Here is a 26125-nt window from a genome sequence, read left to right on the forward strand (position 1 = left end):
AAGAGAGCAGAACAAGCAAATACAAATTAGGTTGGTTTAGGGCAAGGATGAGAGGAACCACAGCATTCTGGACACCCAGTAGTCTGTAGGGGCCAGATGTAGTAAAATCCGATTTTGCGAATCGGAAATTGTGAGTTGGTGCGACTCGCAATTTCCGATTCGCAAAATCGGATGCAGAACGGTGTCTCAGACAGTAGGCTACCAGCTCTGAGACCCAATGGTTTTATTTTAAAAAACATAGTTTCAGTGTAGTCTGTGGTTAGTTTGAGTTTTTTAAGGTTCTTCCACCTAGAGTGGCGCACAAGCAGTTGGCGTGAAGAAAATTTCTGTTGCCGTGTAAATGCAGTGAGAGTTGAGTGTTATTGGCATAGCAACAGGAATTGTTGCCCAAGGACTCAATGAAATCTGAAGGGGATCAACGCTGAGCACGTGGGCTCTTCACAGGGTGTTTTTGAAGCCTCTCCAGCAAGGTATTGGAGCAATAGCCTACATATCTTTCAGCAAAGAGGACATACAATTGAGAGCAATGTCTCTTACCCCAATTAAAGCAAGGTGGTGTAACAGAAAAGGGCGAGACACCATATTCGGCATTCTTCATTAGACTTTGGGGTGGAGCAAAAAAACCTGGGGAAAGCAAACAAGTTCCTAATCTCCAGTGTGACACTCACATTAACAATGACTGTGACAAGGAAGACCTGGATTCAGAGTTATACACATTACTCATAAGTAATCGAGCTATTCTCTTGTTCTGCTAGGTGGCCCGGGCATGCCATATTCTGGCAGCGGTTGTTAGCGACTGACCACCATAAAGAGGCCCTATATCCATTCCAGTGACTCTCTTGGATTGCTTCCATATGACCTGCATATGAACCATCTAAGAAAGAATAAGAAGAATTATCCATGCCCTGGGAGCATGGGAAATCCGAGGGTCTACCTCCGCTGGGCTGCACGCGTTAGGCCTGAGTAGATCACACAGACTTTCTCATACGCCGTTGCACTTCTAATGCCATAATAAGTGATGGCTACTGTTGACAATCCTAACATGGCAGGTGCACGACATTTCAGAGGCATAAATCGATTTATCGAAGTAAGTCAGGCGAGGAAGGTGGCGGATGCCAGAGAGTGCTTGCACATCTGCAAAGCGTATGTCAATTGTGAAATCCGAGCGAAGTCATAAAATTGAAACAATATGGTTTTGGGTGCCAGGCTAGCCCTAACACCTGCCACCACAGGTGTCGGAGGGCCACACACTGAAGAGTGGGTGGTTGCCTAAATATTGAAAGAAGAGTGGCCAGGGCACACCAGTAGCATGAATCCTGATCCTGATCCTGATAATGTTCAAGAATAAGTAGAAAGTTTGTTCTTGGAAGATGATGTGTAGATATTTATTGAAAGTGCAGGTAGAAAGTAGAAATCTCAATCAAAAGACTGCGTTGTACAAAATGACCATGTGTCCAGAGCAGCCAGATGGTGATAAATGGTCAAAGTTACAATAGGATGTTCGAAGGTAACAATAAGTCCATACAGCAAAACAGCCAACACGTGTTTCATCTTCAAGACGTTGTCAAGGCTCCAGATGTATATAAAACGTTATATGTAAACACGCAAGGTACATAGATCAAGCTGCTGGTAGTCATGAGTCCTTGGGAGAAGTCAAATAGTATTGGCAAATGAAGGCCATGATAAGCCTCAAGTATTTGTGGAGCGAATAAGCCCGTGCCGTGCGCGTCGGGGTTTTGGCAGAGTATTGTGAAGTGTTTGTTAGGGGTCACTACCCCCAAAAAACACCTCCAATTTCAATTTCAACAGGCAAGAGCTGAGGTGTCAGAGGATGCAGCCATCATATTATTTGGAACATAGCACTTTGCATCTTTACAATTTTTGTAACCCTGAAAGCCTGGAGCCCAAGCCACGGAGATTTTGTCTATGTAATTTACTCTAGTTGCACTTGTGATGTAGTTCCTGCAGAAAAGCAGGCATAAGCCAGAAAACTAGTGGCATGCCTCTCGATTTCATGGCTACTATAAGAGAAAGCCACACCTGTTCACAGCAACCCCATTGCTAATGGGCCTTATTTTATAGTTGCAGGAATTATGTGCAAGCACTCACGTCAGTGTGTTTACATTTGAAAATACAATTGCAGTAAAAGGAGGAAAACATCAACCATATTTGCATGCATTCTGTAAGATAACAATGCTTCTTATTGCGGAGCCTACAATGTTATCTATATGTCTTATTTCTAAATTGTAGTTATTGAAAGAGGTGAAGGTGCAGGACTTTCTCTGGTTGAACGGAATCCTCCAAATCCATGGGATGCTGACCCCAAAGATCCAGAGGCTCTGGCATTTGAAGAAGTGCAGGTAAGCTCAACTTGTGACAAGATGAACTTTTTTCCATTGCAGAAGCCGGCATAGTGCTTGCTTTTGACAAATCCAATGTATTCCCACAGGAAAGGTGTACTGGGATTTTTGAGTACTGCATAACACTAAAGACTTGGATGCTACCCAAATCTGGAGACAAGTGACTTTCAGAACATGTCACACTGGGTTGTTTACTTGTCCTCTGATGCTATCCATCAAACTCCGTTTCCATTCCTTGTTGAGGGTAAGGATATGCGCCCCTGCAAAATGTCTAGAACACATTCTCCTGACCTCCGGCACAGTACCAAGTGCTAATCTGAAGGCAGGCTCAGTATCATTTTCACAGGCACATTTGTGCTTCCCAAATAAGACATAAACAAAGGACACAAAAGTAACTTTGTGTATGTTCCACAATGCACAAAACGTATTGATAGAGATTTTATGCATGAAAATATATGCAACCTGGAGATCGTTACGATTATGATCAGAGTATGATATTAATCTCTAGCTTGAATGAAAGTGTTAGCTGTGCCTGTAATATCTGCCTCATAAGTGGAGATTTGCTTAGGGGGAAGCATATGGAAACTTATTGGTTTATAGGCTTGAAAAAGAAAATTAAAATATTATACTGTAGAATATATAATGTAAACCAGTTTAAACTAAATAAAGTTTTACAGCACAGTAACGCACCAAATCAGGTGTGTATTAAATAATAAAATAATATAAAGCCTTCAAAGCTATTTAAACAGCTTACTGACTTTCACTTTTCAGGATATTTGATTTGATTTAGGCTATACAGAATGTGAATGTGGATTATTAGTTGGAGGGGATGTGACTCCTGACCAAGTAATAATGCTACAGTTCTGTACCATGTCCAGTTAGGTCTCAATAATTTAAACCTGAGCTCAAACCTTGGTAGATGTAGCACAGAGGAGACAGGCTTAATTTAGGAGAAGCATGTAAACCATTTATCAGTAACATTGCAGGTAAAAAATAGTAAAATATAACACAATAAAAGTCCCACTCCAATTTATAAAAATAGAGTAAAATGTAATTAACAAATGGACACCAAAACAACAAAAATTGGATATAGAAAACGAGTGATATGATTTTCAGAAGCTTTAAGTTTAAAAAATGCTTAAATCGCCATTATCTTGTCACGCTACACTGAGTGCAAGTCAAAAGGTAAGGCTGCCCATGAGCTTCTGTCGGTCAGATACAGTTTGCAGGTTTCTCCTGGTGGAAAATTTACCTTCTGACTACAAACTTTTCTCGAGAAAAGTCCTCACCGACAGGTCGCTGTCAGGTTGAGCTGCAGGTTTGGTCCAAAAGAGGACTCGACAATGGCATCCTGGTGAAGCGGGGGTCCTCGCTGTGAGCCTCAGCGCCAGTAGGAAATTTTGATTGCGTTTTGAAGCTCTATGTGAGCGAAGTCTAAAGTCTGTACACAGAAACGGCTCACCTGCAGTCTGCTGTTGTTCAACTTTGGCTTCCCTAAAGTTCCTCTACATTTGGAGTTATAAACTTTTTTGTAAGTTCAAATCCTTTCAGTAGGGTAAACCCGAGAGTTGAATCCGACCAGCAAATCATTGTCTGCAGGTGCGGCTTCAGCATTGGTTCTGATCTCTGCTGGTTTTCCAGAGGAAACGCTCTGACTTGTTTTGCAAGTTTTAGGGCCTTAGGAATACAAACTAACACCAGCCAAGAGTCCATGACCTTGCAGGCACCACTTGGGTGTTTTGATTAACTTTCTCATCATCAGGGTTCAGGCAAATCCAGTTGGAACGGGTAAGTTGGGTTCTTTAAAAAGTAGATTTCTTGCAACTTTTTTGGCTTTGTAGCTTAACAGAGGGTGAGCCAACTGATCCTTGGAGTCCACTTCTTTGTTCTGGGTACATGTGGGAGCAGTCCCAACCCTTGGGGTCTCTCTCCACAGGTTAAACAGCAGGTGCAGTGTTTCTTCTGTTTTTCCACATATCCAGATGTGTTCCAAAGAGGGTAGTGGGGTGCCACTTTTATGCCCAGTGCCAGCCTGTGAATGGGGGAAATTCCTGGCTTCTCCCTAACCAAATGTTTCTGGGCTGCCTCTACCCACTTATGTCACACCTCCTATGTGCCTTTCTATAAACTATACCACAGTACCTCATTTTTCCTAAAACCAACATGGCAGAACCTTTCTTTCCCTGAGTACAGTTCCTTGTGTCCACCCAGCAGAGTGACTATTATAGTGGGCAAACCTTCCCTTGTGGTCACCCAAAAGTGGTTCTGGGGACAGCTCCTCTCTCGCTGGATTTGGTGCCAGGTTGGCAGTAGGACACTGAAGGGGCAAGTCTAGGTATGAGGTATATCTGCTTGTGACAGGGTAGGCAGCTTTTGGAGTTTAATTAAGATCTTGGACACAGACCAGCTGGCCATCCTGTCATAGGAAAATGCATCTCCCCACACCCAAAGCCTTTGTTCAGTGTCTGAGAGCAATAAATAGCTCACCAAAGTAGAGTCATTAACAGTCAGGTGACACTGAACAATGGCAGAAAGGCACATTTGACTTAGGAAGGAAAACACCAACTTTATAACAGTGGCATTTTCAAAATAGTAATTTGAAATCTGGCGTTACCATTAGATTGGATTTTAAAGTACTATTAGTCTGAGTCTTTGAATCATTGTTCTAGTTATTACCAAGCTGAAGTTATGCATGGTAAGGCATTATAATATAATCCACTAGTTATCTATGGGAGAATCACACTGATAAAAACCTTGGGGATTTGTCACTGCCAGGAAATGTAAAACTTAAAGGCACATGTCCTCAATTTTAAATACCATGCACAATGCCATAAGGGTACTTAAGGCCTACCTTCTTCTATAAGTATTGAAGAGGAATGTTTGGCCCTGGCAACGGTTCATTTTGCCAGGTCAAGTTTGTAGTTATAAAACTGCACACTCAGGCCCCAGGGGCTGGCCTGAAGAAGTGTGTTGCATTGTCACTTTAATTGTGACACAATAGGTACTACAGTCCACTAGTGACATTTATCTTACAGCAAAGTGAAAGTTAATGGGTGCACTGTTCCAGGAGGTGGGGGGTATACTCAACCCCTTTCACAGGCACACACTCATTCAGAAGCAATAGCCCTCATGCATCATTATCAGGTTTTACTCCACATCAGACTGGCACTGCAGTGTCTGACGGGGTCCTACATGGGACCATCAAGCCATTACGAGTTTTTTATTTAACTCAATACCTAAAATCTTAGGTTACTAAGAAACAGCTGGAGAGATTAAAAATTAAAATTGGCTTGGGTACCTCCGCAATGTAAAAAGATATTTACTAAGTAAGCAAGGACCCGGTCAAGGTTAAAATCACAGTAAAAGTGAAGGGGAAATAATGATCCTACACTTTATATTCTCAAAGGGTAACGCACAATGACTTCAACCTCTTACAAAAAGTCTACATGTTTCCCACCTAAAACTTGTCCACCAGGATCTCACGGTGCTTCATCAGGACTAGAACGATAATCTTTCTCCAGAACATCACATATATGAATACAATCTGTTTAATCAAAAAAGGTCAAAAGGAGTAAAAGGAATTTTTACTCAATACAGTTCTGTGTTTACTAGCACAAAACTACAGGTAACCATGGTTAGAAGAAGAACTACCTCCAAAAGGACTTATGTCAAAAATCAATCAGGATATTAGCGCGCCGTCATAGTCAACTGCTGCACCATATAACCTGTCTGCGTTCTCAAACTTCGAGCAGTCAGTGGATGACGCTAATAACTAGAGTCAGTCTACTAGGGATGAGGCTAGTAACTAGAGTCAGTCTACTATTTCTAGAGAGGAGACTCATGTCCCTCTTAGGCTAGGTGAGGTTAATATTGCATGAATCGTTCACAATGCTTTTACATACAATTACAAATGTGGCTTCCCCCAGGTGATTTTTAGCTCTCTATCACACCATTCTTGTTTTTACCGCCTGAGGGGGCCTTTTAGAGCTCCATATTGCAGAGGGATTTGTCCAGCATTTACATTACTGTAATTTAGGTACCGCCACTTTCAATGGGTTGACAGAAGTATTTTTGTGCTTTAAATTGATAAATAAACAAAACTGGCCCCAAAGTATTTAATCCCAACTGCAGATGCAAAGTTACAGAAACATTTTAACTTTGAATACATTTTACGCTCAAACTAAGTTTTCTATATGTGGTTAACAAAAAGTAAAAATATAGAAAACAGTTTTTCATCATCATCATCTAAAATTATTCAACAGAAGGCCAAAAAAGACAGGTAATAGACAAACAATATTAAAAACAATATTAAGACATATCATAAAACACAATTGCGTAACATGATAAACAGTATATCCATTCATCAAGGAAGAAAAGAAAAAACATTATTCCAAGCAATAAAAGTGCCATAAAGTGTTGTGTGCAGAGTGCAAAGGAAAGGTGCCAGCATGCCATGTTCAGCAATAATCCAAAAAAAAGAAAGGATGCAGAATAGACAAAAATTCAGAGTATACACATAAAGAAGGTGCCTCATGATATTATTAAACATGATCATTACTTTGCAGACCAAATTTCCTGCGCACAATATTGTGCTGTCTATATCTCACTATGATAAAAGAGATACTTAAAGATGGATGGGATTGTAAATAATGTATAGCTGTCTCATAGTCTCTAACATTTTTGTCCTTTAAAAGTGGCAATAAAATATTTTTCCTGAAGCTGCAATAACATTTCCTGAAGCTGCAATAACACTTACAATATGGTCTTATGTGCAATGTGGACGGAGAAGTTATCACATGGGCCCGAATCGAGGGTTGTATGGTGCCTAACAGGGTCTGGAAAGGCCACCATATAATGCAGGGTGCTGAATCTCAGCCTAGTTAACAGGACCCGCTGGTAGTTATTGCATATCCGTATAACATATGGCTCCATAGAATAATTCAAGGGACTGTTCAGGCACGCCAAGGTTTTAGCCTTCTGGGTGCAATCTCTGTTACTCCTAGAAGAGATCCAAAAATGATCTTTGAGAATCTGACTAAAAGCAGAAGAAAATGCCTTAGGTTTACTACAGAAATTAGACAAACTCAAAATATTGCTCATGGTTTTAATCCCTTGGGTGCCCTGGGCATAACAGTCATGTCCTGGGCAGCACTGCTCGGGTGCCCAGGATGTGACTGCTACGTCCAGATAGGGGCCCACGGGGAAGCACTAGCGCTCCCCCTGGGGGCCTGGCACCCCCCTCCACTGGGCAGGGATGGAAGGGGAATCGCTTCCCCTTACACTCCACCCTCCCTGACCCCCCCTGTGGCATCTGATGATGTCAGTGCGCGATTGCTTCCAGCGTGGATCGGAGGAGATATGCAAAAGCATTTCTCCTCCGATCACATGGAGGGGTGAGAGAGGCATGAAAGGAGATGAAAGTCCTTTCCTCTCCTTGCATGTCTCTCTCTGCATTTCCGCTGCCCGATCGCGGGGCCACTAGACACCAGGGAATTTTTATTTATTTTTTGTAATTGAATGAGGGGTGCGGCCCCTTGGGCCAGGGCCGCTCCCCTGGTGGGGAAATTTATTTTTAAGCCATTTCTGCCCCCCCGGGGGCAGATCCTAGGCACCAGAGATAATTTAATTTGTTTATTTTTTTTTATATATATGTGGGGAGCGACAACTTAGCAAGGGCCACTCCCTGGGGGCAAATGTACTTTTAGGCCATTTCTGCAGATCGGTCTATTTTTATTAGACCAATCTGCCCCCAAGGGGGGGGGGGGAGCAGAAACCACTAGACACCAGGTAGTTTTGTTTTTTATTTATGTTTATTCATAAGGGGCAAGGGCTGCTCCCCTGGGGGGAGAGGGCAAAATATTTTTAGGCTTATAGGACTTACAAAGCAAGAAAGGTAACTCATGAAACCTTTTTATTGCCTTTAATAGGACTGTATGCGGTTTGGAACAATTAAAGTCAAACTACCCAACTGGTTTCTGAGGGTGATTCATGGCCTGAATAGTAGGCAACTTCTAAACCGAGGTACACAGAGACTCAAACCATGTTCTAATGTTGGAAGAGGCCCTGTTAATATCTAAACATAAAATCAGTGTGTCCCTGTTATTCTTCACAAGGTTATTTGTTAGACTTTTCATCCTTCGTGTGGTCTCCCTCAACTTTTTGCATCTGTTTCCCAGGTTGTCAATGTGTGCTGGACTCTGAATGTGCTGTTTTTGTTACTCTGGGCACTTTACCACTGCTAACCAGTGCTAAAGTGCAAGTGCTCTTTTACAAAATGTGTATGTAATTGGCTTATCCATGATTGGCATATTTGATTTATTAGTAAGTCCCTAGTACAGTGCACTAGAGGTGCCCAGGGCCTGTAAATCAAATACTACTAGTGGGCCTGCAGCACTGGTTGTGCCACCCACATAAGTAGCTCTGTAATTATGTCTCAGACCTGAAACTGCAGTGTCTGTGTGTGCAGTTTTAACTGTAAATTCGACTTGGCAAGTGTACCCACTTGCCAAGCATACAACCTTCCCTTTTCTTACATGTAAGGCACCCCTAAGGTAGGCCCTAGGTAGCCCCAAGGGCAGGGTGAAGTGTATGGTTAAAGTAGGACATATAGGGGGTTATTCTAACTTTGGAGGAGGTGTTAATCCGTCCCAAAAGTGACGGAAAAGTGACGGATTTACCACCAGCCGTATTACGAGTCCATTATATCCTATGGAACTCATAATACGGCTGGTGGTATATCCGTCACTTTACCGTCACTTTTGGGACGGATTAACACTCCTCCAAAGTTAGAATAACCCCCATAGTATTGTGTTTTATATGTCCTGACAGTGAAATATTGCTAAATTTGTTTTTCACTGTTGCAAGGCCTGTCCCTCTCATAAGTTAACATGGGGACTACCTTGAAATCTGATTAAAGTGTAGACTCCCTTTGGGAGCAGAAGGACATGTGGAAGTTTGGGGTCTCTGAGCTCACAATTTAAAAATACATCTTTTAGTAAAGTTGATTTTAGGATTGCGTGTTTGAAAATGCCACTTTTAGAAAGTGAGCATTTTCTTGCTTATACCATTTTTGTGATTCTGCCTGTTTGTGGATTCCCTGTCTGGGTTAGTTTGACAGTTGGGCTGGTTCCACCTCACACTAGACAGTGACACAAAGAGAGCTGGGGTGCAGCCTGCATTTCCTGATGAGCCATTTGTGCTAGTAAGGGGGGGAGGAGTGGTCACTCTCACCTGAAAGGGCTGTGCCTGCCCTCACACAATGCGGTCTCCAATCCCCTGGTGAGTGTCTGGGGCCTGGCCTGGGCAAGGCAAGATTTCACATCCAAAAGAGACTTTACTTTGAAGTAGGCCTACTTCAAAGGAGAAATTGGGTATAAGAAGGGCAACCAAAACCACAGACTTTAAAAACACTTCTGGAAACAAGAGGAACCTCTGCCTGGAGAAGAGCTGAAGAGCTGAAGAAGAAGAGCTGCCCTGCCTGTGACTGTGCTTTGTGGAGCTATCCTGCAGTTGCTGCTTCTGCCAGAGTAAGAGGGCAAAGACTGGACTTTGTGTTCCTTCCGTCTTGAGAATAAATCCCAAAGGGCTTGATTTAGAGCTTGCCTCCTGTTGTTTGAAGTCTCAGGGACCGCAAAGACTTCTCTCTGCCAGCCCCTGCAGTCTCTGGAGAGACTCCTGCCCTGCCCTGTGGTGCTCATCCAATTTCGGGGGCCTGGAAAGGAAAAGCTGGCAGCATAAAGAAAAGGAAATCCATGCACAGAACGCAGTGCGGGGAAAAGATCGATGCGACTCCGATCTGCGGCTGAAGAAACAACGCGCCGCCGGCTCCACTGTTGAAAATTGACGCTCGCCGGAAACACGACTGAAGAATCGACGTACTGACCAGGAGAAATGACGCGCAACATCGCTGACGGAGGCTGGGAGATCACAACCCGTGCTTCAGGGTTTTCAGATCATCGTGCGGCTGGATTTCTGACTCAAGTACCAATGGGCGTGTAAAAATGACGCAGGGCCTGCCCAGACCCGAGAGTGCTGACCGGATTGACGTATCGCTCTCCTATTGAGAAGAAACAACGCAAGGTCCCGCTCGTGAGTGGAATCAACGCATCGCAAGCCTTTTTTGACGCACACTCGCCCGTGCGGAGTTATTTTTGACGCACCCAAGGTACTTTTTCACACTAACAGCGTTAGTCTGTGCTTAAAACTACTTAAAGACTCTTTTTGCATTTCTATTAATAACTTGACTTGTATATGGTGTAAAAATGACGCAGGGCCTGCCCAGACCCGAGAGTGCTGACCGGATTGACGTATCGCTCTCCTATTGAGAAGAAACAACGCAAGGTCCCGCTCGTGAGTGCAATCAACGCATCGCAAGCCCTTTTTGACGCACACTCGCCCGTGCGGAGTTATTTTTTACGCACCCAAGGTACTTTTTCACACTAACAGCGTTAGTCTGTGTTTAAAACTACTTAAAGACTCTTTTTGCATTTCTATTAATAACTTGACTTGTATATGGTGGATTTTTGTCATTTTGGTCCTGTTTTGTTTAGATAAATATTTCCTATTTTTCTAAACCTGTGTGGTGTCATTTTGTAGTGTTTTCATGAAGTTACTGTGTGTGTTGGTTCAAATACTTTACACCTAGCACTCTGAAATGAAGCTTACTGGTCTGCCAAGGGAGTAAGCAGGGGTTAGCTGAGGGTGATTCTCTTTTACCCTGACTAGAGTGAGGGTCCTTGCTTGAACAGGGGATAACCTGACTGTCAACCAAAGACCCCATTTCTAACATTGGTGATCAGCGGATGGGATTTGGACTTGTATTTGTACTTGACATACAGTGATTACGTGTACACTACTGTTTGAGTTCAGACCAATACGTGACCACATACTACTTGTCTTGCGATTTCGCTTTTTTCTCTTTGGGACTATTTTTGTTCTACTTCTCTTTTTGCTGATCCCTTCATTGACTTTTTTTGTTGGATACTTCATTTGGGAACTTGTTTTCTGCCTTGGAACCTTGCACTTTTGTTTAACTCTTCATCATGTCTCAATCTGGAGCTGGAGCTGCTTTTGACATAGAGAAATTGGAGAGCTACACCGTGGCTCAATTGAAGCAGTTCTGCAAAGATTTGCCTGTCCCATTAAGAGCTCTTCCAACAAAGAGGAGCTACAAAAGGCACTAAGGGCCTGGGTGAAGGCCAAAAAAGTTGAGGGCCACACAGAGGAGGAGCAGGGTGAGGAGGAGGGGGTGCAAGTCACTCACAATGATGTAGTGGGTGGGCCTATTATGTCCAGGGAGAGAGTCTCCAGGGCAGGTAGAGTGTGTCCTCCAAGGGACTGACACCTGAAGAGTTACAGGATAGATAGGCAGAGAGGGAATACCAATTGGAGCTGAAAAAGTTCAGTCTAAAGATGGAGATGGAAAGGGAGATGGAGCGGAGAAGGTTGGCCATTGAGGAAAGGAAGCTGCAGCTGGCTCATGAGCTTAGCTTGAAGGAGCTAGACACGAGGAGCAGAGATGGTGACAGCAATCCTACAGTGCAGCCTGAAAGGAGAGTGCAAATTCCTGAAGACCTCGTGAAGAATTACAAGAGGGAGGATTACATACACTTGTGGCTCAAGGGGTATGAGTCTGCTCTCCACATGAACCTGGTCCCTGAAGCTCATTGGGGGGCAGCTCTGTGGAAGCACTTTTGAGGTAGAAGGGAGGGATACACTGACAGCCTTAGGGGATGCTCAGTAGAAGGGAGGGATACACTGACAGCCTTAGGGGATGCTCAGAATCTCACCTACACTATCATGAAGGATGCCCTACTCACAAGGTATGGTCTCAACCCTGAGCAGTATAAGGACAAGTTTAGGTCCTCTAAGAAGAAGGAATCCCAAACATGGTTGGAATGTGTTGATTCTTATTGCAGGTCACTGGATGGTTGGGTGAAGGGCAGTAAGGTAACTATGTATGAGGGGCTTTACAATATGATTGCTTAGGAGCACTTGTACAGTTTATGTTTTCCAGAGCTGCACCAGCACCTGATTGACAGCAAGCTGACTGACCCCAGGAAGCTTGCACAGGAAGCGGACCGCTGGGAGAACACCAGGGTCCAAAAGAGGTATGGGGAAGACCACGCCAAGGGTGGGCAAGGTCCCTTTCAGAAGAAAGTGGGGTAAGGGTAAACAGGAGGGGTTCTCTGAAGGGCCCCAAACTGATTCCAAAGGGAAGCCAGTGGCAGGTGGTCCTCCATGTAAGTGCTATGCATGTGACCAGGTGGGTCATGTGAGGGGGGACCCCAAATGCCCCAAAAGTACACCGGCACCCACTGGTGCGCCGCCTCAGGGTATGGCCAGTGTAGCGCTTGGGAAGGAGTTGGGAACCAGCTGAGATGACCCTTGTCTCACTAGGGGGCAGTGAGATGATCCAGAGAACCCTTGTGCCTGAAAACACTAAGAAGTACAGGCAGTGGGTGACCATTAATAGACAGAGGGTGGAGGCTCTGAGAGACACAGGAGCCATTGTGACTACAGTGAGGAGTCAGCTGGTGTCTGAAGAGCAGATAGATCACCGGGTACTTCACCAAGTAATTGCAGAGGACAACTCAGAGTGCCTGTGCAGAGTGGCGCAGGCTCCCTTTGAATGGGGGGGTCTCAGGTTCCTTGAAGGAAGCTGTGAGTCCAACCATGCCTGTTGATTGTTTGCTAGGTAATGACCTGGAGGATTCCCCTTGGAAAGAGGTGGAACACAGGTCTAACTTGGAGATGTTGGGTCTGCCTGGGTGCGTATGCGTATCCACCCGGTCAATGACAGCCCGTCAGGGTGGTCAAGAGCCCCTAGAACCTGAAACAGTGGCCCAGGGGACCTCCAAGAAGAGGAAGGGCAGGGGGCGCTGGAAACCGGCCCCTGAAGTTCCCACGGTCCGGAAGGAGGCGGAGCCTGAGGGTGATGCCCCGGAGCCTACAGAGGAACAGGTGGCTGAACTGGGGGAGGTCCCTGAACTGCCACAGTGGCATCAGGAAGGGGGGCCCACCAGAGAGGCATTCTGTGAGGCAGAGAAGGCATGCCCTACTCTAGAGGGGTTACGGCAGCAGGCTGCAGGCCAGGCAGCTGGCAAGGAGCCAGGATCACACCTAATCTACTGGGAGGACGGCCTCCCGTATAGCAAGCCTAAGGTTCAAAAGACTGGGTCAGCCTGTGTGCTGGTGGTACCCCAGTGCTTTAGGGCCTTCCTACCGGGTCTGGCTCATGATGTGCCTTTAGCTGGATACTTGGGGCAGGGCAAGACCTTTGACAGGCTTGTCACCCACTTTCATTGGCCCCAAATGCGAAAGCACTCTGATACCTACTGTAGGTCTTGCCAAACTTGTCAGGCAAGTGGCAAGAGTGGGGGGAAATGGAAATGTAAGGTGCCCCTCCAACCTTTTCCTGTAGTTAGTACCCCCTTTGAAAGAGTTGGTATTGACATTGTGGGGCCTCTGGCTCCCAAGACAGCCATGGGCAGCAGGTTAATCCTGGTCTTGCTCGACCATGCCCCCGGTACCAGAAGCCATTCCTCTAAGGACCTTCACTGCCCCTGTGTTGAGCCGTGCCTTGATGGGAGTTTTTACCCGCATGGGTTCCCCAAGGAAGTGGTATCTGATAGGGGCACCAACTTCATATCTGCAAATATGAAGTCTTTGTGGAAGGTGTGTGGGGTAACCTACAAGTTCACCACCTCTTACCACCCCCAAGGTAATGGTCTGGTTGAGAGATTCAACCGCACCTTGAAAGGCATGATCCAGGGCCTGCAAGAGGCTTTGAGGCGGAAGTGGGTCATTCCTTCTGTTCGATTACAGGGAGGTGCCTCAAAAGGGACTTAGCTTTAACCCCTTTGAGCTCATCTGTGGCCACCCTGTGAGGGGACCTTTGAGTCCGGTGAAGGATGCTTTGGAGAAAGCTCCTAGTAAACCACCCCAGGATGTATTTAGCTACATGCTGGCTTTAAAAAAACAGACTGCCCGCTTCAGGAGTCTCGCTCAGGAGAACCTGGAAGCAAGCCAGGAGGATATGAAACGTTGGTACGACCAGAATGCCACTCTGGTTGAGTTTGAACCTGGTCAGAAAATGTGGGTGATGGCGCCAGTGGAGCCTAGGGCACGCCAGGATAAGTGGACTGGGCCATTTGAGGTGGTGGAGCGCAAGAGCGAAGTCACCTACCTGGTGGACTTGTGGTCTCCAAGGAACCCTTCAAGGGTCCTGCAAGTCAACCGCCTCAAGCCACACTTTGAGCAGACTGAGCTGACAATGCTCCTTGCAACAGATGATGGAGTAGAGGAGGAGAGTGAGCCTCTTCGTGACCTCCTGTCTGCAGGAGAAAAAGATGGGTTGGTGCAGGGAGTGATCCTCTCCCCCTCCATGACTGAGGAGCAGCAAGGTGACTGTTGCCACATGTTGGGACAGTTTTCCTCACTGTTTTCCCTGATCCTAGGAGTCACACACTTGTGCACACATGATGTGGACACTGGGGACAGTACACCTATCAAACAAAGGTTCAGGGCATGCATTACGGATGAGGTATCCAAACTCCTTACCCTGGAGGTTACTGAGCACTCCAGCAGTCTTTGGACCAGCCCAGTGGTATTAGTCCCAAAGGCTGCTGCACCTGGTGCCACTCCAGAACTCAGGTTCTATGTGGACTACCGGGGACTCAATGCGGTCAGCAAGACTAAAGCACACTCCATCCCCCGAGCTGATGAGCTCACAGACCGGTTGGGAACTGCCAAGTACCTCAGTATGTTTGATTTAACATCTGGGTTCTGGCAGATTGCCTTAACTGAGGGGGCCAAGGAGAGGTCAGCATTCTCTACCCCAGATGGACACTTTCAATTTAAAGTGATGCCATTTGGGATGAAGGATGCCCCTGCCACCTTTCAGAGGTTGGTCAACCAGATTTTGGCCTGGCTGGATGAGTTCAGTGCCACTTACCTGGATGACATTGCTGTGCTTAGTTCCACATGGGAGGAACACCTGCAACACCTCTGGAGAGTGTTAGAGGCCCTGCAGAAGGCAGGTCTCACTATTAAGGTGAGCAAGTGCCAAATAGGGCAGGGTTCCGTGGTGTACTGAGGACACCAGGTGGGGAGTAGCCAGGTGGCACCCCTACAGCCTAAGATTGACACAGTTCTGGCGTGGGAGCCTCCCAAGACCCAGACTGAAGTGAGAGCCTTTTTAGGTCTCACAGGATATTACAGGAGGTTTGTTAAGGGACATGGTACCATTGTTATCCCCTCAACTGAGTTGACTTCGAAGAAGCAACCCAGGAAAGTGATCTGGATGGAGGCTTGCCAGAACGCTTTTGATGCCCTGAAGGCTGCCATGGGCAGAGCACCTGTGCTGAAGGCACCTGACTACTCCAACAGGTTTGTTGTGCAAACAGACGCCTCAGAGCATGGTATTGGAGCAGTACTCTCACAGCTTAGTGAAGAGGGCCTAGATCAACTCGTAGCCTTCATTAGCAGGAGGTTACTACCCAGGGAACGTAGGTGGAGTGCCATAGAACTTGAAGCGTTTGCTGTGGTCTGGGCACTGAAGAAGCTAAGACCCTACTTGTTTGGGACTCACTTCTGAGTTCAGACCGACCACAGGCACCTTAGACGATTAATGCAGATAAGGGATGAGAATCCAAAACTGTTGAGGTGGTCCATTTCCCTACAGGGGATGGACTTTACGGTGGAACACTGTCCTGGTACAGAACACGCCAATGCTGATGGTCTGTCCAGGTTCTTCTGCCTTAGTGATGAGAACTCCCATGCGGTTGGGTAGTTGCTCCCCACTTTCAGCTGGGGGGGGGACATGTTAGAATTTTCATCCTTGGCGTGGGTCTCCCCTAACTTTTTGCACATTTCTGTAGGACACCTTTCTTCTTAGTGACAACTGTTGGAATAACTACCCTTTGGTCTTTCAAGGGGTGAGTGTATCCTAGGAGATACACAACAAGTGGAGTAGGAGATACACAACAAGTGGATAATGGTCACTGAACATATTATCCTCAAAATCATACTCTGTACGGAGTTCTAACACACCATCACTCAACAGCATAAAATCAATGCTACTATGGCAATCTCTACCTATGAAGGTTACTTTAAGGACAGGACTCTTACCAGTTGAATCAAATACAAAATGCAATTGATACTTAACTGTAAGATTGCTAAGAACCTCCCCATAAGGGTTTATGTGAACTCTGCATTAATGGTTCACCATGAATATCACTTAAACCACAGGCCACCTTACTGCCTCGATTATAACGGATGTTAAAATCACCCATCCATAAAGGAGGGGCAGACCACAATGCCTGTAAAAAAAAAAACTTCCAACTCTCTCCTAAATGTGTTAATAATTAACAATTATTTGAGTCAAAGCAATTGTTGCAATAATTAATACGCAAAGGCTTCTTTGTGCGATATTCCAATCATATACATTGAAAATTATTGTCGCTCAAAACCGCTCTAATGATTAGTCCGGAAAACACAGTTGCTATAATAGTTAACAACCAACACTTGGCTTTTTCAAAAGGATGAGGGATTGCTGGAGTAAAATAGGACACATATCCTTGTTTATGGCATAGGTTAACTAACCATGTCTCTTGCAGTGTAATAATATCATAGCTAAAGGTAGCATCTCGCCAATGTGAATTGCTCAATTCACAGCCTAAACCAGTTATGTTCCAATCTTACCTCTGGATTTTGGTTTAGTAGCCACAATGCTATCTAAGGCATGTGAACAGTCAGAAATGGGTTAAAATCACAGGCAGAAGTGTTGTTGTCCAAGTTACCACACATAGGGGCATATTTATACTCCGTTTGCGCCAAATTTGCGTCGTTTTTTTCGACGCAAATTCGGCGCAAAATTAACGCCATATTTATACTTTGGCGTTAGACGCGTCTAGCGCCAAAGTAGGAGTAAAGAGCGTCATTTTTTTGCGTGACCGCCTTCCTTGCGTTAATGAGATGCAAGGTAGGCGTTCCCGTCCAAAAAAATGACTGCGACGCAAATGCGTCGTATTTATACTCCCGGGCAAAAATCACGCCCGGGAGTGGGCGGGTCAAAAAAACCCGCATTTGCGCCGCTTTTTAACGCCTGGGTCAGGGCAGGCGTTAAGGGACCTGTGGGCTCAAAATGAGCCCACAGCTGCCCTCCCATGCCCCCAGGGACCCCCCCTGCCACCCTTGCCCACCCCAGGAGGACACCCAAGGATGGAGGGACCCACCCCAGGGACATTCAGGTAAGTTCAGGTAAGTATAAATATTTTTATTTTTATATTTTTTTTGTGGCATAGGGGGGCCTGATTTGTGCCCCCCTACATGCCTCAATGCCCAATGACCATGCCCAGGGGACATAAGTCCCCTGGGCATGGCCATTGGGCAAGGGGGCATGACTCCTGTCTTTACTAAGACAGGAGTCATGTAAATGGCGTCTGGGCGTCGTTAAAAATGGCGCAAATCGGGTGGAGGCGATTTTTTTGCGTCAACCTGACTTGCACCATTTTTAAGACGCCCTAACGCCATTTTTCCCTACGCCGGCGCTGCCTGGTGTACGTGGTTTTTTTCCCCGCACACCAGGCAGCGCCGGTCTGCTTGCGCCGGCTAACGCCATTCAATAAATACGGCGCCCGCATGGCGCTTCAGAATGGCGTTAGCCGGCGCAAACATTTTTGACGCTAAACTGCGTTAGCGCAGTTTAGCGTCAAAAAGTATAAATACGGGCCTTATTGTCATAGGGCCCCATTTCAGGTGTAACAGTGCAATTTGTTGCTTGTCAGTCCACGGAATCAGACTGGGCAAGGGCTGCAAATCTTTTTTAAAATAGGGGGTGGTGGGTTGATATCTCCACGTTGACTGCAGGCCCTAAAATGGGGCAAGTGTCCTGAATATGTTTTGGTGAATAAAATATTGGTGAATAAAATATTATTATTCACGGTTAGTGTAATAAATTGGCAGAATATAAAAAGAGAGTAAAACCCCAACTGACGTCCATAAGGATGACCAGCCACTGTGTTCCTAGCACTGAATTTACCACCTAAGGTGCAAGGGATCACAAAGGCAGTGCCAGGGGTGGCAAAGGGCAAGCCAGGGGTCGCAGGTGCAACCCTAAATGACATCCATGGATCTACTTCATATATCTTTCCAGCATAAGTGCCCCTCAGAACATGATTTTATGAGTTCAGGGGACTATGCATCACAGTTTTGCATGGACCCAGCTGAGGTTATGAGATTGGCTGGAGCTGGTGAAAGGACACATGGGAGGGCCTGATTTAAAAGTGGGGCCCTAACAATGGAGGAGATGGACTAATAGACACTCACAAGAAACAGGAGCAGAGGGCGCAATATCCAAATAGACAAGGATCACAGTACAGGGCAATGGCACTTTGAGAGCTGAGTTAGTTTACCCTGCAACTGAGAGTACCCCACAAGATAGACATGAACTTGATTTGTCCTCTGAGTCGCAAGTTGATTGGAATGATATAGTAGCACTACAGGAGAGCAACAGTAACAGTATACATCAGTGGTAAATGTTGAGTGTTGCTTGTCACCTTTTCCTTTTCTCTCTAAAACCACTCACTTAGCACTCCTGTGAAAGAAAAATTGAAGTTTAACAATTATGATCTGTAGGTCCGCATAACTGCCAGTTCTCCCAAAGTAGCCAGAACAAATCACTTTGTAGAATTAAGGCTCTCAGGGCTTGAAACATCTACTCAACCACTCTCAGGGAGTTTTATTTTATGAGGTTGAGCTATTTTTAGATTTCACTCGACCCTTATGGCAAGTCGGCAAAGAACAGGTGTACTGTTCAGTCAGAAACGGAATTAGCTATTATGATGCCTTTAAATCTTATTCTTTCTTATTCTTGTCACATTTGCTCTGTGTTCAAAGACAAAGGTCAAAAGTCAGATTGTCGTCTTGCAATGCAAATACTTTTTCTTGTGACTGTAGAGTTCCAGGATTTTGTAAGGTGAACTGTCTGACATATGTGAAATGAAAGGCTTTTTGTACCACGTTTTTCCTAACACATAACATTTATATAACTAAGTCACCTTTACAAACATTTCAAAATATATTTCAGTAGCTGTGAAGGACCATTTTTTTCTACTTCTGTGTGATGAAACAAATATTTTAATCAAATGAAAAAAAAGTCAGAAAACTTTACTTCGTGATGTGCAAATGATAAATGCTTTCCGAAACCCAATTTTCACAGATTATTGTTAATGCACTGTTAGAAATGGGGATTCTGGTTGGCTAGGGTATGCACCTCAGCCAGGCAGAACCCACCCACTCTAGTCAGGGCAAGGGAGTTACACGTCTAAGATAACCCCTGCTCACCCCCTTGGTAGCTTGGCACAAGCAGTCAGGCCTAACCCGGAGGCAATGTGTAAAGCGTTTGCACAACACACACAACACATGTGACGCAAATTGTACACCACAAAGTAAACACAACACTGAGCTATGTAAAAATAAACTGTATTGCACAAAACATAAGTAGACCAACATTACACGTAAGTAATACCCTGCTACCTTAGCAGTTGTCAGAACGTTACACAAGTTACTAATACTCTGCAAGAATAAGCAGTTGTCACATTAGAACATGTAAGTACTCAGTATTCTGCAACATAAGCAGTAGTTAGGAATTACAGTAAGAATTCTATGCACACGATTCCTGTGGGGGCCTCCCTTGGCCTTTGCACGCCCTCCGACAAAGGTGGGGGCCAGGCAAGGCCAAACAACCCCAGTATTAAGTAACTGGGGTGATCGTGCCCCTGAGACAGGGGCTGGGGAGAAAGGATCTCTCCTTCTGCTCCCCGTGCCCTGCGTGGTGCAAAAAGGCGAACTGCCTCGCGGTAGGACGAACCTCTTGAGGCAGGAATCCCCTCTGGCAAGCGGGAAAGGATCTTGTCTATGCCGCAAGCTCGTTAGAACCCAGCGCTTCACTCTGCTCCGGGAGCAGCTGCACCCGATGTGGTGCGCGTGCTGCTCCTCAACTCCTCCTGGGGCGTGCGGTGAAAGTTGAACAGACATGGTAGCCCGGAAGTGCCCCGGAGGCACTTTCTTCAGTGCCTGGCACCCCGGGGGCTCCACGTAAAGGCCACGTACTCCGGTCTTCTTTTCCCTCGTGCCCCAGGGGCACCTGCAGAAACGCATCTCCGACGCGCTCGGATTATCGGATGGAAAGAGAGCCCGGGTCACAATGGTGAGGCTCACTCCGGTCCCAAGGCACTGGGCTAGCCGGCGCTATAAGCACTGGAGCAAAAGCGCTTTCAGGGCGCTTGAAGGCCACGATGTAGAGCGCTCTCCCAGCGCTATACAGAGAGGGACAAGGCGCTTTCAGGGAGTCATATGTTAAACAATGATGCTCCTCCTGCACTACTCCCGTGCAGGGAAAAATAGAGATATGGCAGAAACAGGGGCCACAGCACCCAGCTCCTGGAGAACATACATGGCGGCACAGGCATCAGGGCCCGGCCCCAGGCCAGCACAAGGAAGATACAGTTGGTGGCAAATCCTTCTGGTGACCCAGCAGGTGACAGGTCAACACAACAGCAGCAGTCCTAGGCAGTTCCTGGGAGGTCCTTCCAGCAGCACTCTGTATCGAGTTCCACGTATGTTTCTTGTTCAGAGATGTCCCAAGAATGGCTAAATTGTGGGGAAAATGCCCCTGTTCTTATACTAAGGTTACAGTGTGTTTTACAATGAGGAGGAGAGGGGGTTCCAACCAGATAGAACTGGTTCTGGGAGTGCCCTTTCTCTCCTCCAGCACATGCTCCAAACCTCAATGGGGGGGTAAACGACCCTATTGTGCGAGGCCAGCGCACAGCCTTTACAAATGCAGGTGTGCTTTGCCTCTACCTTCTCTCCGCCCAGGAAGGCTATACAATATGTAGATGCACCTCTCTGACACCTCCACCCTCCCTGTATATAGGCTGTCTGAAAAGTATGCACAAAGCCCCAACTGTCAGTCTGCCCAGATGTGGATTGGAGGCAAGCTGCAAAACACCAGAGTTATAAGCACAGATAAATGTGCACTTTCTAGAAGTAGCATTTCTGTGATAGTAATAAAAAATACACCCACACCAGTAAGCAGCATTTCTCATCACTATCACAACCATACCAAACATGCCTACGCTGCCCCTCATAAATCAGACAATACCCCTTACACATAAGGCATGGCATTTCTAATGCAATCCTATGAGAAGGCAGCACTCACAGCAGTGAGACACCAAGTTAGGCTGTTTGTCACTTCCAGGACAGGCCACGCAACCTGGCACATGTCCTGCCTTCTGCATACATGTCACCCTGCCCATGGGGCTAGCTATGGCGTACCTTAGGAGTGAACTACATGTAGTAAAAGGGTAGTTCTGGGACTGGCAAGTAAATTTAGATGCCAGGTCCCTGTGGCAGAAAACTGCGCACACAGGCCCTGCGCTAGCAGGCCTGAGATAGGTTCGACAGGCTGCTTCAGTGGGTGGCGCAAGCAGCTCTGCAGGCCCACTAGTAGCATTTAATTTACAGGCCCTGGGTGTAGGATTACCACTTTACAAGGGAGTTATAGGTAAATTAAATATGCCATTAGGTATAAGGCAATCATCCAATTTTGTAAGGGAGAGAACATGCACTTGTTAGCAGTGAAAAAGTGCTCAGAGTCAAAACGTCAGCCAACAAAGGTCAGAAAAATAAGGAAGCAAAAGGCAAAAAGTCAGGGGAATGATCCTGTAAAAGGGCCAGGTCCAACATACACTGTATAGTTTTATTAGTAAAGCTGCAAGTTAGTGGGAAGGTTTTTGGACATTTCTTGGAAATTTACTGTCTGTCAATAACAGTGTGATACCACATCATGCTTTAGTAATATATTTATTAAAAGTAAGTGTTTAAACAAACCGAGAAAGAATCCTGTCCTGATTGCAAAGCTATTATAAACTAAGGCCCATATTTATACTTTTTTAGCGCCGTATTTGTATCATTTTTTTATGCAAAAGTGACGCAAACTTACAAAATACAACTGTATTTTGTAAATGTGCGCCGCTTTCACGTCAAAAAGCGGCGCAAATGCAGTGCTAAAAAAGTATAAATATGGGCCTAAGAGGCAAGTCATGCACTGTTCATGTGTACCCTATATGTGGGCTAGATTTATGATACATGGAGCAATTGTTTAGTGTATTTAAACAAACAAAAGAGGATTTTTTTACAGCAGAAATGCTGAACTCACATATTTGATGGTGCACTCCTATGTGAGAACGAAGAAAAAGGTGACTATAAAATACAGTATTTGCCTATAATGACACAATTTAAGACCCTTTCCAGGTCAAGTACATTACAGTTAGGTGGGGTAGGTTATTCAAGCCTCTCGAACTGCAGGGCTAATAATGTTTTTATGATTTTTCAATGCCTGCCTCTGGTGGCAGGTCCCCACGTGTAGATGTGTACTACTCACCTATTTATTGATGAGTGGCGACCCACCGAGAACTGAGACCTCCTATATCTTACGTACAGTAGTAGGGTACACACTGCTGGAAAATACTTGATTCACCAGTTTTGTTTTGTGTTATTGTTGATTAGGATTAGTAGATGAGAAGTTGATAGTTTTCCTTGCAGCTGTTAAATATAGCTCAGGGTTGAATGATGGTGGTGGAATACCCAATGTTTCTATGATGAGTTTACCTGGGGGATGGTACAAGTCATATGGTGTTAAATCAGGGGTCGCCAGCCTTTTCTCTAGACAAAGCTACAATTGATCAATAAAAATCGTTGTGAGCTACTAAAGGCCAAGCAACTCGTGCATTTTTACCAGATACCCCCAAGCCAAGTTTCATTGACTTTAGCCTTATGTCTATAGAGTCTGATACTATGGTTTGAACAAAATACTTGGGGCACTATGGCAGAGCAATCATGTGTCAATGAGGTCATGGTCTATAAGGATGTATGAATATGTGTGTGTATGAATGGGATACATGTGTATCAGTGCTTTAGAGACTCTCTAATGTGCTTGCGGCATAGGACATACCTTTCACCATCTGTAGCACTGTTACAGCAAAAACCTACCATTTCTTTAAATGGGAGAAATTAAAAGTGTACAAAAAGGTTTGATTATATGAAACTTTTTCAGCAGTTAAAATGTCTCCTACTTAAAAGAATAGCTATATTGTTCTGTTATCAATATGTGGTGGCTACTAGCCACTGTGAGCAATATGGTTGCTGTGTGTAAGTGCAGCACTAGGAAAATTAAAATGATTAGTTAAATCAATCAGTAAGTTTAACCTATCATTTTAATTTCTCCCATTTAAAAGCATTCAGAAACGTGTTTTCAGTTCCAATATTGAGTTAACATCAATATTTATTTAAGAGTTACATACATTAGTTCTTCACCTCGGTACCCCACTCTAGGTCGTAGAGCAGTGTCAGCACTGGTCATTATCAGGCCCTGCTGTGTGCAACTGAAGAGTGCTGACTAAAATTACTCAGACTTCACTGACTTTGAAAGGAAAATGCATCACAAAGACAAAATAAAAATTATTTTTCTTGGCCTCATTTAAAAAATAACTCAAGACTGTGAGCCACTTTGAAGGTGTCAGTGAGCTATCAGCAGCTTGTGGTTGACTGACTTGCGTTACAGGAATAATCAAGCAACTTATGTTTTAAAGAAAGTGCATGGGACCAAAATACACAACTACTATATTGCACTTTGTGGACAACACTACAGACGACCTACAGTACTGGTGGCCCTTGCCCCCTTCCCCTAAATTCTTTAGAGATTGAGGGGCATATTTATACTCTGTTTGCGGCAAATTTGCATCAAAACTTTTGACGCAAATTTGGGGCAAACCTAACACCATATTTATACTTTGACACCCGACCCCGCAAACATCTAAATTCAGCAGTGTGCGTCATTTTCTGGATGTGTGAAACCGCCTTGCGTTAATGACATGCAAGGTAGGCGTTCCCGTCCCAAAAATGACTTTAAGGCATGTGCGCCTTATTTATACTTCTGCAACATTTTGACACACAGGAGGGGGCGGGCCTTAAAAAATGGCATCCAGCCTGATGTGCTCTGTTTTTTAACGCCTGGGTGAGGGCAGGCGTTAAGGAAACTGTGGGTTCATTTCCATTGTCTCTGACCATGGAAGCAGTCCACAGGTGCCCTTCCCTGTCCCCAGGGACACCCCCTGCCACCCTTGCCCACCCCTGGAGGACACCCATGGAAGGGGGGACCCATCCCAGGTAAGTACAGGTAAGTAGAGGTAAGTATTTACTAACTTGGCCCCCCTACATGCCACTGTGCCCAATGACCATGCCCAGGGGACACAAGTCCCCTGGACATGGCCATTGGGCAGGGGGGCATGAGTCCTGTCTTTCCTAAAACAGGAGTCATTTCAGTGGGGGTTGTGTGTCACAAAATGGCGCAAGTCCAGTTAGAGCCATGATTTTTGACTCTAACCTGACTTGCACCATTTTTTGACACTGAACCCCCATTCTTCCCTACGCCTGTGTTGCCGGGTTAGAGTAATTTTTTTTTTACTCTAACCAGGCCGCAGCGCCGTCTAACGTCAATCCATAAATAAGGCGCCCACCTGGAGTTTTGGAATGGCGTTAGCTGGCGGTACATTTTTTTATACAAACCAGCGCTTGTGTAAAGCTGGAGCTGGTTTGCGTCAAAAAGTATAAATATGGGCCTGAATGACTAACACAGCTTGAAGTTTCAAACTTGTGTTGTGGAATGTGACGTGTCTTCATTTTCACACTAAAAAGGGCAGGGTACTTTCATACCTCAGAAGACAACCGTTAGAGAGGCATTCGTGCATTTGTGCAAGAGACCATTTGGTTGAGACAGAGGCAAACAAGGCCAGTAGAAAGTGTAGAGGACAGATGTATATAGCTGGGTCCAACCTGGGGTGGCGTGGTGAGCAAAACAATGATGATTAAACCCAGATCTTTGTGACTGGGGGTGAATGTTTGATTTGCTCTGCATTCCGTCCATCACCTGTTCTTTTTGCATTTGTCGCCTCAAGTAGGAAGGGTATGCCAAGACGTGGGTCCCGTGCTCACTGTGCCACTGGATTCAAGCTAGTCTAGCTGATGAAGGGTGATACCCTGATACCGATTTCCAGTTCAGGGAGGACCTGGCTTGGTAGTTCGGGCTGGACTGTTCCCATGAGGAACACGGTCAAGACTGATTTGCATATGGTTGGGTCCAAACTGGAATGGCATAGTGAGCAAAAAAACTGATGGATTAAACCCAAATTTTTGTGACTGGGGGTAAATGTTTATTTGGTTTACATTCCGTCCATCAACTGTTCTTTTTGCATTTGTCACCCCAAGTGAGAAGGGTATCCCCAGACATGGGTCCCATGCTCACTGTGCCACCAGATTCAAGCTAGCCTGGCTGAAGAGGGGTGATACCCTGAAACCGGTACCAGGATGCATGTTTTCTAGTCCAGGGAGGACCTGACCTGGCAGTTCTGGCTGGACTGTTCCTATAGGAAGTAGGGTCAAGACTGATTTGCATATGGTTGGGTCCAAACTAGAATGGCATGGTGAGCAAAAAACTGATGGATTAAACCCAGATCTGTGACTGGGGGTGAATGTTTGATTGGGTCTACATTCCGTCCATCAGCTGATCTTTTTGCATTTGTCACCCGAAGTATGAAGGGTATGCCCAGACGTGGGTCCTGTGCTCACTATGCCATCAGATTCAAGCTAGCCTGGCTGAAGAGGGGTGATACCCTGAAACCGGTCCTAGGATGCTTGTTTCT

The 26125-nt window shown here is 45.5% G+C and overlaps 1 protein-coding gene across 2 annotated transcripts in view; it reads left to right on the forward strand.

The window, feature by feature from the left end:
• LOC138269554 (cytidine monophosphate-N-acetylneuraminic acid hydroxylase-like) overlaps positions 1–26125 on the forward strand; it is a 646172-nt gene that overhangs the window by 373252 nt on the left and 246795 nt on the right. For both annotated transcript variants that reach the window (XM_069218805.1, XM_069218804.1), the window contains exon 4: positions 2251–2360. In XM_069218805.1, coding sequence (XP_069074906.1) covers positions 2251–2360 — 110 coding nt within the window. The remainder of the gene's footprint in view (positions 1–2250; positions 2361–26125) is intronic.

Source organism: Pleurodeles waltl, chromosome 2_1, assembly GCF_031143425.1.
Source record: "Pleurodeles waltl isolate 20211129_DDA chromosome 2_1, aPleWal1.hap1.20221129, whole genome shotgun sequence".
In the NCBI taxonomy this organism is placed as follows: Eukaryota; Metazoa; Chordata; class Amphibia; order Caudata; family Salamandridae; genus Pleurodeles; species Pleurodeles waltl.